The 13,465-nt window shown below is 36.4% G+C and overlaps 2 protein-coding genes across 5 annotated transcripts in view; one reads left to right on the top strand and one right to left on the bottom strand.

The window, feature by feature from the left end:
• Positions 1–2,611, top strand: part of GPM6B (glycoprotein M6B) — a 47,904-nt gene extending 45,293 nt beyond the window's left edge. For all 3 annotated transcript variants that reach the window (XM_026867870.1, XM_026867788.1, XM_026868026.1), the window contains one exon: positions 43–2,611. In XM_026867870.1, the coding sequence (XP_026723671.1) occupies positions 43–192 (150 nt within the window). In that variant the 3' untranslated portion in view covers positions 193–2,611. The remainder of the gene's footprint in view (positions 1–42) is intronic.
• A 214-nt stretch (positions 2,612–2,825) lies between these two features.
• OFD1 (OFD1, centriole and centriolar satellite protein) overlaps positions 2,826–13,465 on the bottom strand; it is a 33,893-nt gene continuing 23,253 nt past the window's right edge. The window contains exons 19-24 of one of the 2 annotated variants that reach the window (XM_026859889.1): positions 10,807–10,907; positions 7,152–7,271; positions 6,004–6,155; positions 4,924–5,082; positions 4,198–4,268; positions 2,826–3,219 (exon numbers count right to left, since the gene is read on the bottom strand). In XM_026859889.1, coding sequence (XP_026715690.1) covers positions 3,174–3,219; positions 4,198–4,268; positions 4,924–5,082; positions 6,004–6,155; positions 7,152–7,271; positions 10,807–10,907 — 649 coding nt within the window. In that variant the 3' untranslated portion in view covers positions 2,826–3,173. The other variant, XM_026860721.1, reaches the window with a different exon arrangement.

The raw sequence follows: 13,465 nt of genomic DNA, 5'->3' as shown, positions 1-13,465 counted from the left end.
TTGACATGCTCACTAGCCATCATGCTCACCCTTCTCTTCCAGATCCACTTCCTCATGATACTGTCTTCTAACTGGGCCTACTTAAAGGATGCAAGCAAAATGCAGGCCTACCAAGATATCAAAGCAAAAGAAGAGCAGGAGCTTCAGGATATCCAGTCTCGGTCAAAAGAGCAACTCAATTCTTACACATAAATGTTTGCCACAGTAATTCAGCAGAAGAATTCTGTAGCTCTGACAAATCAACAAATAGCTGCTCTGCAGTACAGATGTGTGTCTACCAAACAAAATTAGAGAAGTGCAAAAGCTTCACATTCCAGCTCCTGGAACACTTTCATAGGGAAATCTTCCCACGGGTAATCTTCCATCCTTTCATACAGAGAATGGAGGTTTTATTCCAGGCATTTTAAAAGGCAACACTTCACAATAAGTGACCAAATTATTCTTCTTTGAGACTTTTGGTATTTAATATTTGCCATGTTCTACAGCATGATGGCCTGCACTAAAACCATGGCAGGTGCTCCAGACCAGCAGGCAGTAGATCTCTTGTACAGACCTTAGGCAAAGGCACATGTATGACGTGTGGTTTAGTATCTCAGTTTATATACCAAATGAAACTGTGGCCGGCCAGGATTTCTGACAGCTTGTGCTTACGTGACAGCACAGTTGCAGCAGTTCCTAAGTTGCAACAGGGCCGTCTCCAAACACTCTTTCCATGGGCCGCAGGAACAGCACTCCGCTTTTGTGCCACACTTTTTTATGATGGAGCCGTCATGCTCCTGTGCTTACGTGAGTGTTGAGCAGCTGTCCCAAGTTTTAATCTTTTTAATAACTATTTAATGGAATGTAGATCCCCGGATCTGGATAATGATCCCCTTCTTTGAAAATAAATGTCAGCTTTGCCTTAATATTTATTTTCTATAAATGTCTTAGCATTTATATAGTGGCAGGAGACCATTATCCTACATTTTAAGTAAGTGAAAAGTGTTACCTTATTAAAATGACACTGATCTGACTATTCCAAATGAGCGGATGAGAAAGTTTGCAGAGTTTTACACAAACAATAAAAATTACAGCCATAAAACAGAATACAGGATGTCCAGCTTTCTCTATCTTGGTGCTTAGCAAATTTATAGTCAGTGCTTATGTGTTTTCCTTTTTACAAATTAGAACATTAAGAAAACGTGGTGTTCAGAAAAAAAAAAAAAAACAAACAACAAACTGGTGCCATTTTAAAAGTCATTTCCCATAGAAGTCTGCCTTCTAATTAATGTTTTTTTTCAGAAGCATTCAGTGATATCTTGAGTATTAGTGATGGTATATTTGGTGTTTGTTCTATATGATATATATATATATAAATGTTGGGGGAAAAAAGTAAAATACATCAGTCATTTGAAAAAAATTAAATATTCAAGTCATACCCATGTTAAGCTGACGTGTGGTTTGATAGTTTTGACTGTTTGCTGAATATAAATCAAAAGGAAGCACAAATTTCTTCAAGTCAGTATTAAGAGAAAAGGCATTTTGGGGGGGTATTAACTTCAAATTTTTTTTTTGTTAAATATTGAAGTCTAATTTGACAGTTTCAAAAAAGGGGCAAAGTTGATCAATGTAGAGCAAATATGACAAAATAGCCTAGTGTATGTTCTTACCTGTTGCATGAAGGAGACATTTCTACAGCAATGCAGGTGATGTTCTAGCCCAGTGTTTGCATAAGGGTAATAATGGAGGCAGTGTCTTAAAGCCTAATTCTTTTCTAATTCAGTGTAGCTATTACTGGGAGTTTTTGAAGTTTTGTTTAAGTAGTCTAATATTTTTATGTAAAGAGCATTAAATTTTGCTATGTATAAATTTTTGTAACCTAACAGTGAATCAATATTTTCTATCAGTGCCAAGGGCTTCCTGTAGTTACATCCAAGTGTTAAAATAAATATTTGTAGATAATAGCCAACACTTGTGTACGCTTATTTGAAAACAGACCTACAGCTCCTCCATATGAGCACATCTCTGTGCTTTCTGTCTCGATCTGAAGTTAAACACTTCTGTTTCGTTCTGTAGTACCTCTCCCTTGGCTCCTGTAGGGGGGAGGGAGGCCCTGTAGGTGTGCGCTTCAGCATGGTAAGTCAGCGAGTGTTTCTAGCATGAAGTATCGGTAGTTGTTCCAGGCCAGCATAATGCAACAAGCACTATCCGTCCTGTTCTGGACATCAAACAGAAGGAGTCCCCCAGAAATTTTGAAAGTAAATACCAGCATTGCTGCAACACCAAATTTAGCAGCATCTGAAATTAGACTGGCCCCCAAATCACGTTTTAGCTTAATTTCTGAGAGTTCATTGTTGTCACTGTTTTGGTACATCATGATTCAACATCAGATGAATTCAAGACAGAGCTTCGTTTTTTTGCCCCTAAATTCTGTCAAACTTGGCTTCATGTTCTTGTAGTTAGGTCAAGATGAGCAGCCTCAAACACAGTGCAAGTTGTAATATATGCTGCCACCCAAAATTACTTCATTGATTAAAAAATACTGTATTTTATACTGTAAATAAAGTTTAATGATATTGCCTATAATCTACCTACAAAATACAAAGCTTAAATAAAGATGAGTTAAATAGCATTTTTATTTGAATCTCTCCATTCTGGGCTGGTTCATACCAACAAGGTGATACACAAGATAAGGCTGCTTTTAAAAGTGTTTGCTTCCCCTGCCATGGCAGTGAAAGGGCATGTGAGCTTGGGTCTGTCACATCCCCTCTCTGAAACCACAGGGCTCCATGGGACACCTTCAAAAAACAGGTGATGATGACTGTGCAGAAAATTCACTGTCACTTTGGAACAGTTGCAGGGGAAGGGGGGGGTGGGGGGGCATCACTTGAAAAGCTGCCAGAGTTTATAGGAATTCAGTGCCAAAGCCAGTCTACCTCAACATACCCATTTGTTTCCTGGCATGCTTCATCCTCTCTCTCACCCCCCACAAGGGCCTCCTTCTGGATTAATAACACATCAGGGCTCTATGAACTCAGTGACAGAAGTCATGAAACAAGTCAAAAGTAGCTTTATTAATTTATAATTATACAGCCTGCAATCTTGGTGCCTGACATTTATTACAACTTTTTACAGGCATAAGGCTTCTTTAAACACATTTTATTGGAAAAAAAAAATTAATCAGTAGTTATTGTTCACCAGAAGTTTTCATCCACGTCTTCGTGAGAAATGCCTGTAGCACTGTATTAAGGAGAGGAGAGAGGGAAAGAAAGTGGTATGAGTCTAAAGTAGCTTCTTACCTGAAATCTGTTAATACTTACTTTAGAAAGAAAGTTAAGAGAGTGCCTATGCTGCAGTTCTCTTGCTGTTTCAGTGAACTGAAGGAAACAGGCAAGCCTTTAAAGGTAAGGATTTGGGCCTTTGTTATCAGAAAGCCATCTCGTATCTCTCAAAACACAGCACTGTCTATCCACTACTTTTTTTAATGCTTACCCAGTGAAAAGAACACAGCACAGGTACCACCTCAGGAGCACCAGGGTAGAGCCTGGTATGTAAACAGCACTTTAAGGGCACAGATCATTACTACAGTTAGTGTGAGCATTTTTATTTTTTTTTAAGTGCTCCATATTTTCTGCTTATATATATTTTCATTTCTACATCTTCCAATAAAGTGAAATATTTGATAGAGGTTTGTTGGGTTTTTTTCCTCTCAAGCAACTAAAAACTACAGCTCCTTATTTATCTATATCTGGAGAGACCCAGAGGAAATGCCCCAGCTGTGCTAACTCAGTGCAGGCAGCCAAAAATCTCTGAAAAAAGTGTGTGAACTACTTTGTTAAAAGCCCACAATGCTACTGACAAGGTCAAAGCTAAATTCAATGCTAGTAACAGACTATCTACGAGGTCAGTCACAGGGTCCTTACCCAGGAAGAATTCCTCTTACTTCAGCTCACTGTGAAGGAACCCAGATGCTCCTCAGTGGCAGATAAGAAGTTCTAATTGCCACAGCTATCAAACAGATCATCAGATGCTGTTCCCGGATCTGAATGCCACACACTGCATAACTTACCTGTATAAGAACTGGAGGGATCCCCAATTTTTCCAACACAGTTGCTTTTGATTACTAGTTTATTTTGCTTTTTAAGGAGACAGATGTCAACCATAATTCATGTGATAACAATTAATATGAAGCTATTAATAGTAATAAATGAGCCTTACCTGTCATCCTTTCCACTAGATATAAGTCCCTCTGTAAGTGATACTTCTCCTATTTCTTCTTTTTTTAAATCCTGGCAATCAGAAAAATACACTTTCTGTAAGTTGTTCTTAAGTCAAGGTTTAAGTGACTCTAATAACAGTATCTGTATTTTAAAGCACCTATCTGAAAATAAAAATCTTCTGAAAGAGCCACCCTATTTCTACACATACTACATTGCATCTATAATAATGACACTTTGGAAAACCAGGTTTGGGTAATGTCTGAACAAAAGTATGCTGTGTTCCTTCATCACAGTGATGTTCACCCATGTACATACCTGTTCTTTAAGGCCAAATTTTCCATTTTGCCAGAATAAATTATCAGTTGTGTTAGTGGAACACAAACTGACCTGTATGGAATCAAGCTGTGCTTAAACACAGTTAAAAATTGAGGACATTTAAATTTAAATACTGTCCTAGTACCTAAAAACCAAATAAACCTCCTCTTCCACAGGACACCAGAACAAAAACATTTCTAGAAGAAAGTTTTCTGTTTTTTTTCTTTTGAATCAACACATTTTTGCAATACAAATCCAAACACTCATCTCTGCAGGTTGTTACACAGAGCTGCTGAATGAAGAGAAAGCATAATGAAAAAATGAGAATATTGTTTTCATTCTAAGCATACTTAGCAAGACACAAATTCAGTCAATAATATTTTGGGAGCCCGGTTTTAGGAATAATCACCTTGTTTGCCAGTTCCTGCTCTCTACTCTGCTGAATTATTTTCATGTATTTTTCTAATGGATTTGGAGTAGCATCCTTTACATTATCTTCAGCTTTGCTGTTTTCAGATTTTACCCCCTCCTTATCTTCTTCATCTATTTTCATCGAGTCCTGGATCCACTTCAAGACACAAAATTAAAATTAAATACTGGTTGGCTTAAGAAAAAAATACCTTTATACCTTAATACCTGCACTGCATGCAGGATTTCATCTTAACCTCTGTAAAACATGCCAGTCTAAACAGCATTAAACTTGTTACATACAGTTTGAGATGAAATGTTAAGCTATTGTTTCATTTCAAAAAGTGACATTTCAGAAATCCCACTAACCCTGCCTGAATGTCCGAGATGCTGTGAGGCCTGAGGCTTCTCTGTGTGAACTGAAGATGAGCTGACAAGGAATACAAATTTCTCAAAGGGCCTAGCTTGCTGGTGTGAAGGGTATCATAAGCATGTCTGATCAGTACCACCACACTGAATCCAATTAACCACAGTTTAAGGGTGGGAAGAGGGAAGACAAAAGAGGAGGGAGCAAAAACATACAGGTCCAAGAAGTCCAGAACACTACCTCAACACATGCTACATCAGCTCAAAGGGATTTAAGCAAACTCCTTAAGGTCTCCTTATAACTTCTACTTGCAAGAAAGTACCCAAGATACCTTGATACAGGCTAATAAACAGATGGACAATAACATGGTTGGGTGGTGTCCCACCAGCAGCAGTCCAGACCAGAAAGACAGCAAATGTATAGCTTGTTCCACTAGCATGGTGACAGCTGCCTTCTAAGTTCTAGCCATCAAACTGTATTTTCCAGTTACATGAAGCACAGAAGAAAAAGCATGTTTCCAGTGAAAAATTTACTTGGCATAAGGAGACATTCTAGCGAGACTGGTTAATCACACAAGTATATAAAAGAATAGCCTCTCTACTTTCATTTAAAGAATAAAATCTATTTTTAACCAAGTAACACACACAGCAATCCTAATATACATGGCAGTACAAAGCTGCATTACTGTCAGAAATTAAAATACTAAATCACCACCTCTTTGTCAAGCTTTTCCACTTCTTTTTGCTCTCTTTCCAAATCTTCCTCTTGTTCTCTCTCTCTCCTTTCTTCTTTTGCTTTCCTTTCTTCTTCTAAGTTTTTCTCAACTTTTCTATTCTGTTCTTCAATTTGTCTTTGATCCAGCACTGCTGTGAAAAATTATTTCAACATCTGTGATTTATGCAGTTCAGTCATCTACTACAGTAGCATACAAATAAGTAGCAGGTTCTGTACATTAATAGTAAATGAAAAACAACTGGGTATATTGTTTACACATATACCAAAGTTATTCTTGGGTATCTGGTAATGTTTCTTCCCACCTCTAAACATTTTAGTCCAATATATGACTTACTAAGAGTTAAACAGTAGAGCCAAATTAGAGGCCCAAGAGGTGACAAATCTCTATACACGTCTCATTCCTGTATCATGGACTTTCTCATTAAATCTAGGTTATCCTAGAATTCATGTTGCTATATTCTTTCCCTCTCTGCAATACGGTTCAATACAATTCTTTATATTTATAAAGCAAAGGACTTAAACTTTGAAAATTATTGCAGAACACACTGCTGATGTGACCATATAATATATTTAGATGGGCAAACTAAATACTGGGAACTGTTAGAAGCTAGAAATCTCTATTAGAAAGGTGACATATGCGGCACTGAAACCATCCTCATCTACCCAAAGAATTAAAACTGCATCGTGATAATACAGTTTGCAAAGAATCAAGAAAAATGAAAAAAACTCAGACAAGCCGTAAATAAAACACTTTAAAAAAAAAAAAAAACACACCAAACCAGGACAAAACCTTTCAAGACTTATTTCTATCAAGACCAGAAATAATATTTAATAATTATACTAAAAAGAAATAAACCCAAATCATCTCTCCAGAAGCTGTACAGGACAGGTGAAAAAGTGTTTAAATTAAAAACTATTTTAACCAAAACTGGGGTGAAAAAGCCATCCTTACATAGGAAAGCAAAAGACAGCATTCCTCCCTCCTCATTATATAATTGGCACTTCTGGAAAACTTTTTCAGTCATGCCATCATACGTACCTACAGAATGTTAAATGTTTGGCTTTTTTTGTTATACATTTGACATTTAAAAAGGGTATTCGCTTTTGTTTCTGAGCTGAGAACTCACTTAAGTCCTGCAGCGAAGCGGCTGTTGCTGGCACAGTGGCTGTGACATGGTTTCCATTGACAATGTCCCCAGATGGATGCAAGGCATCACTTTCACACTGCTCTGGAATGTCCCCCTGATCTGGAGAAGAAATTTGAACAATGGCTTCATTATTTTGTCATTACAATAGTGGAGCACAGCAATGGACACAAAGTGTGGGAATAGCCGAATTAGAACACATAAATATCAGCACTAATTGAGCATTTTCCCTTCAACTTCACCATTTCCCTGAGGATTAAGAATTATCATAGGCTGTACTTGCTTCTTCAATTACAGAATTGTTACTTTTGAAATTAGCTATTGGAACACATCTGTTTACAAAGCCAAAACAGATTCATGAATAAATATACGACAGAAAACCAAAATGTTTTCATTTCTTTACATAATCAAGATACATGTCAAAGAAAAATTACATGTCCAAGTTTAGCTCATTCTTTCTATGCAAATAAAACAACCTTTAATTATTTGGTCACGTATTTCTTTCTTAGGATTCTTGCCTTCTTCAGTGCACAGGATGGATACTGCTAACTCAGAGATTCTACGCTATTTTCTTCTCCCTGTATAATGGGGCTCGAATTTACCAAACACACAATTGCTGTACCTCCTCTGTGATCATCGCTATGATAGTAAACTGCTTCTTAATTATTTATTTGCAACATATGCAGACTGCTACCACCTCAATTTTATGGGAGAAAACAAAGATAAAAAGTCAGATGTAGCCATTATCTCTTGGTAGCCAACCTTCTGAAATACAGAGAACCATTTTTCCAAGTATTTATTGTAACAGAGTACAGATTCCTTATATATCTCCTTAAGTTTGTGTAATGGTTTAGAAAACATCAATTTCCCATCCTTCACGTATTATAAAGGTTTCAAGCATTTTATTTTTCCACGATAATAAAACTGAAATATTTTGCACAAAAAAAACCAAAGACATGCAAACTGATCAGCCTCTCTCAGAATGGTCTAATCTCTGTAAATTAAAATTCTTTTAAAGGAATTATAGATGAAAACATCACAGAAAATTTCTGCCAAACTGTCGGTCTTGCTAAGTTATGAGAATGTTTTCAGTTTCTTACAAAAGCAACAGGAAGTCCTATCAGCTTTGCCTAGGAAAGTAAATTCTATATATGTTTTTTATCTAAGACTGAAATAACAGGCTATCACGCTCAAAAGGAAATCGATGCCATTTTTTTTCTCTCTCTAACTTTAGGTTTAAATTCTAAGAGTCACAGACAACGTTATCAACAACAACATTTTCATATGAGGCATCAGTGTGTTTCAGGGTCTGTAATATTTAAATAATTCCTTTCACAAAAAATTCCTTTTGCAAATAGATTCCTATTAAATATTATATCTAACTTTTAAAGGTCTGCTAACCCCACACAAACAAAAAACACCACCAAAACCAAAACAATATAGTACAAAACATCTTTACATGAGCATTCTGCAAAGGCAAAAAAGGTAACACTCTTTGCACACCTTCACTACTTTATGTAAGAGTGAAGACCAAGAGATGCATTACTTGCTTAAGCAGAGCCTATCAACTAAAAGCAATCACTGCCAACAGAAATTCCAATCTTTTCTTGCTACTCAGAGTAGGATTAAGTCTTCCACATTTTCTGGTACCTGTTTCACTCCACTGTTTGTTTCTACTCTTATCAGCTTCTTTCTTCATTATAACTTACTCTATATTTACTTTTTAGATTTTACATTCTTATTCCATCCCAGTTCTTCCTGGGTTACCTTCTCCCCTTTTTAACCATTCCGATTTCCTTCTACATACACAGATTGTCTTTTGATGCAGTTTGACCCAAATAAAATACTGTTGATTGGGAAACCATCAGCATATGCAAACTCTTAAAATTATTCTTTTGACTACCACGTGTCACTAAATGATTCAGTGGTAACTTACTTGGGCACAGCATCTATTCAGGCCTAATTGCCAAGAAAATGCCAGTCTATTCTCATATGTGATAAGAGTGAAACGTATTCCTAAAAGTCTCTAATACAAAATTAAACAAATAAATCTAAATCTAATTAAAATATGAGATGAGTAGAAACTACTGGCAGCTACAGGCTCAATTCACATTCAAATAATGGATTTAAAGCTCACGAAAAGATAAATAAATGAGATAAATTAAAAAACAGCAAATGTACTGAGTAAAAGTTCACAGAGAAATGCATAGATGAACCACCAGCTTCTGCTAGTTATCTCTGAACATTATCAGCACATCTGCTGTTTAAACAAAAAATCTTCTTTGGTTGGTTGGTTGATTTTTAAAGTACTGAAAGCCGTATTCACACAGGTTCAGGGGAGTGAGCAAGGGCATCAGTCCATCTTCCATATGACCTAACCACAACCAAAAGAATAAGCCAGTCTCAGACCCAGGAAAACACTCACAACTGGTTAAGAATATCTTCTTTGAAATCAGTGATTCTAACTCTCCCATACAATAATTATAATCTCTTCCACAACTATAAATTTAATTATACCACCCAACAATGTATCTCTACCAGTCTCAAGACTTTACAGACCTAACAAAATCTGGAAATGGGAAAGGTGTTGAGCTTGCTGTTCACATCATTTTCACTGACAATTTCACTTTCAACCCACAGTTTCATGGGAGAAAAGGCTGCTCAGGTCCAACATTAAAATGTCACTCAAATGCTGAAAAACTAGAAAATGAAGCCAGTAACTGCTGCTGTTTCTCTCTCCATGTAGAAATGGCTATAAAGTGCATTAACTTTTATTATCCTCCTCTTTCTACAGTACCTTAGTTACATCATAATTTTTTCTAAACTGACCCTGCAGGCTTGACTGCAGCATATAGAGAGAAGGGAACATTTTATAGCGCACAATGCAAAATACCACATAATGATAAAGTTCTTCCTGCAACCAACAGAAAGAAGAAATGTAAATAAATAAATAAAATGCTGACCTCAGAGAAAAAGAAAATTAAGATAAAATTCATGTTTCAGTAACTGAACCATATGTTCCAAAACTATTCAGAATTGCTGATTAATGACAGCATAATTGCAAGTGTTCTTCACACATTTACACACACACTTCTAAAGTAACTTCTAATTCATAATACTAATTAAGCCTCAGTTACTGAAGGAAAAAAATCAACAAGTGTATATGCAATGGCTGCAGAAATTTATCCTCAGAGTTACAACTTGGTAACACTGCTCTGACATTGGTCCATGATGAATGTTCCTTGGAGATTTACTTCATGCAGCAAATATAATAAAGCCTCAAGTTAGTTCATATACTAGTATACCTTGTGGTTTTAAAATAAAAAATCCGATAATAGTTTTAAAATATTCTGAAACAACCGTCAGACATACATTAATCTGAACAAGGTTATGTAAGATTTCCAAACAAAAAGTATGTGTTCCCAAATTTCAGAACAAACTCGATTTTAGTGTCTATTTACTCCTCTAAAGATGCAAATATGAAGCACATTAATCCCTCATCATCCATCAGTTTTTCTTATTTCCAACATCAGTCAGAATTTTTTCTCTCCAACTACAGTCTTAAATTATCAAGACAACTGTCTCAGAACTGTTAAGCTCTAAGGTGTTAAACTGTCTAAAATGCACTAAAACTTACATTCAGGAGAAGAAACGTGTTCTTCAAGGTCCTCGTACATTAATTTCTTTGGTTTGGGGATATCACTGAAATCTTGTTTATCTGTTTGTTGATTATGAAGTCTGAAAGAAGAAGAAAGAACATAAATAATTTAAATAGAAATGCTAAACTTTTAAGCAAATAGCAATACAAGAATTACTCACATGCTTAGCAACAGACTAAACTAAACCATGAAACCAAAATGCTGTAACTTTCTGACTCAAAGGTTATTTAAATATGGTTATTATGGTTAATAAGTTATCTCCATCTCTCCAATAGCTATCTCCCTGCAGCCTTTCCCCAAGGCCTATATATGACATAGGCATGACATTAAAACAATATACACTCTCAGAAGGCATAAAAAGGAGTAAGGGGAAAAAAATATGGAGAAATACAATTAATTGTGTACTTAGTCAACCAAAATTAAGAAATTTGCCTTTTTAGGCTCTGTGTTACCATCTAATTCCCACTTTGATGTTATCTTAACAGATGTGTTTGAAATGTATTAGGATTAGATGTCTGACAAAACATATAAGCAGGGGTGAAAATCTAGGTGCTGCGAAAAATGGGGTTGGTGCCCTCATTCTAAATCCCCATTTATCTCATCAGAAGGATAATGTGGAAGAACAATATCTCCCACGTGACACAGCTACTAAACTCTGACCAGAACCAGAATAGCAAAAGGAGTGCAGGTCACTAATGAAATTCAGCAGCAGCACTTCATAAAGGAGCTTACTACACACCAGCTGGTGCTCTTCACCATGGCATAAATATGTTTATGTTTACAATTTCTAAGAATCCAGGTTTTCTGTGGGGCAAAAGTGGAGAAAAAAACAAAACACACCCCCACAATGAGATATGTTCAATAAAAAAAGTAAATGTGGGGACACACAAATAAATCTGCATTGTCAAAAGAATAGTTTAGTAACGTCAGTGGGGAAAAACTCGTATTTAATTTACAGGGTATAACTGGAACTTCAAGGTTTTGGAAGTTTACTTTATGTTTTTAGTCTTTCCTTCATAGAAATGGTTAAGTGTTAAATAATTCTTAACGATGCAAGGTTCAAGGACTTGCATGCCACTTTCTTCAATACTGAGTCTTGCAACAGTGCTAGAAAAGACAGCCAATACACTGCCTCAGATTCAGTGACCTGAAGAGGTCTGACTCATGAACACGTGTTTCCACACAGTTTTCAAAATTCATTCCATCATACAAAGTTGGCAATCAAACCCTGGACTGTACCTAATGTCAGTATTCCATGAAACGGTACTGGTGTGCCAATCAACACCAAATTATTAAATTGCATGAGTTATACTTAAAATTACCATTAAAGCTTAAACAAAAGCCAGCAACCACCATCTAAACTATGTTGTTAATGTCTGAAATCACTTTTTTAGCCTGAAACTGGTAACAACACTCACAACTGTTTTTTTCAGCCCTAAAAAAAAAAAAAAAAGGAATGGTTTAGCTTATAATCTGCTTTATAACACTAGTCTTCCTGTCTGTGTTTATTGGCTTCCTTCATACCACTGGTATCTTGAAACATAAATAAACAAGGAGCTCCTGTAGTCACAGAAGAAACTGTTCTTCCCTACTGACAGAGGTCTAACTTGTAATAGCTTACTGGTGTTACGGCATGGTATTTTCTTTTCTTCTCAGAGAAGTTCCCATTGCCACTTCAAATCTACAGGTCATAAACTAATCCCACAATACACATCAATGATGTGGCATTTGCTAATAATGAGAGTAAATTACAGGAAAAGCCCACACATGCATTTCTCAAATATTTTATATAACAGAAAACAGGCCAAGGCACAAGAAATTAAAAAATACTCAACAAAAGAATGTTTTCCCTTTAAGAAAGTCTGGGAAAGCAGCAAGTTCAAGAAAATTATTGGGACCTCATACCCTTGCTTTGTCACAGGGAACCCAAGTAAGCAACTACAACCCGCAGCTGCCTGCCCAGACCCCAGCCTGTTCTCTGCAACACAACTTGCTCATACTGTTCTCTCTTCAGGCAGTGTGGGCTCATCATATTAGAGCATTTTCCCTTATCTTAACATGCAGGTTAACATTCAACCTTCACTTTGTAAGGTCTGTCACAGGAATACAGGAAATCTGAGACATACTGTAGAAAATGTGAATGAGCAGGGAAAGAAAAGACAGTCATCCAAAGGAATTAACCTCACAGTCCCTCGAAAACCCAACAGATTATTTTCAAGGCCAAGAACATAAAGGCTCTGCCCAGATTCTAACCATGAAAGAGACCCTCTTTTGACAACTTTATAACAACAAAATAAGAAAGCCCTACAAATGCCTGCTAGAGCTGCCCCAGGACAAGCTTTCTTCAGGCATCAAATCTGGAATAATGGCTAGCAGGCCAATTCAAGTGTCTCTTCTTAGGAAAGAAACATTAAAAATTAAATATCCAAGCTTTTTCTAAAGATACGTATTCAGGTTCTCAGTTCTGGAGAGCGGAGGCACCAGTGACTATTAAGAACAGAATAATTTCATACATGGAAATAGGAGATACAGAGAGGAAAGAGAAGTCACTTTTCTGCAGCTTAATTTTGCTCAGTTATTCCTTTACTTAAAAGATTAAAAAAAAAAAAAAAAAAAAAAATTGATCCTTCACCTAGC

Source organism: Athene cunicularia (assembly GCF_003259725.1).
Source record: "Athene cunicularia isolate RWA chromosome 1 unlocalized genomic scaffold, athCun1 chr1_part1, whole genome shotgun sequence".
In the NCBI taxonomy this organism is placed as follows: domain Eukaryota; kingdom Metazoa; phylum Chordata; class Aves; order Strigiformes; family Strigidae; genus Athene; species Athene cunicularia.
Note: the sequence above shows the minus strand (reverse complement) of the source record. Positions and strands in the feature narration are given on the sequence as shown.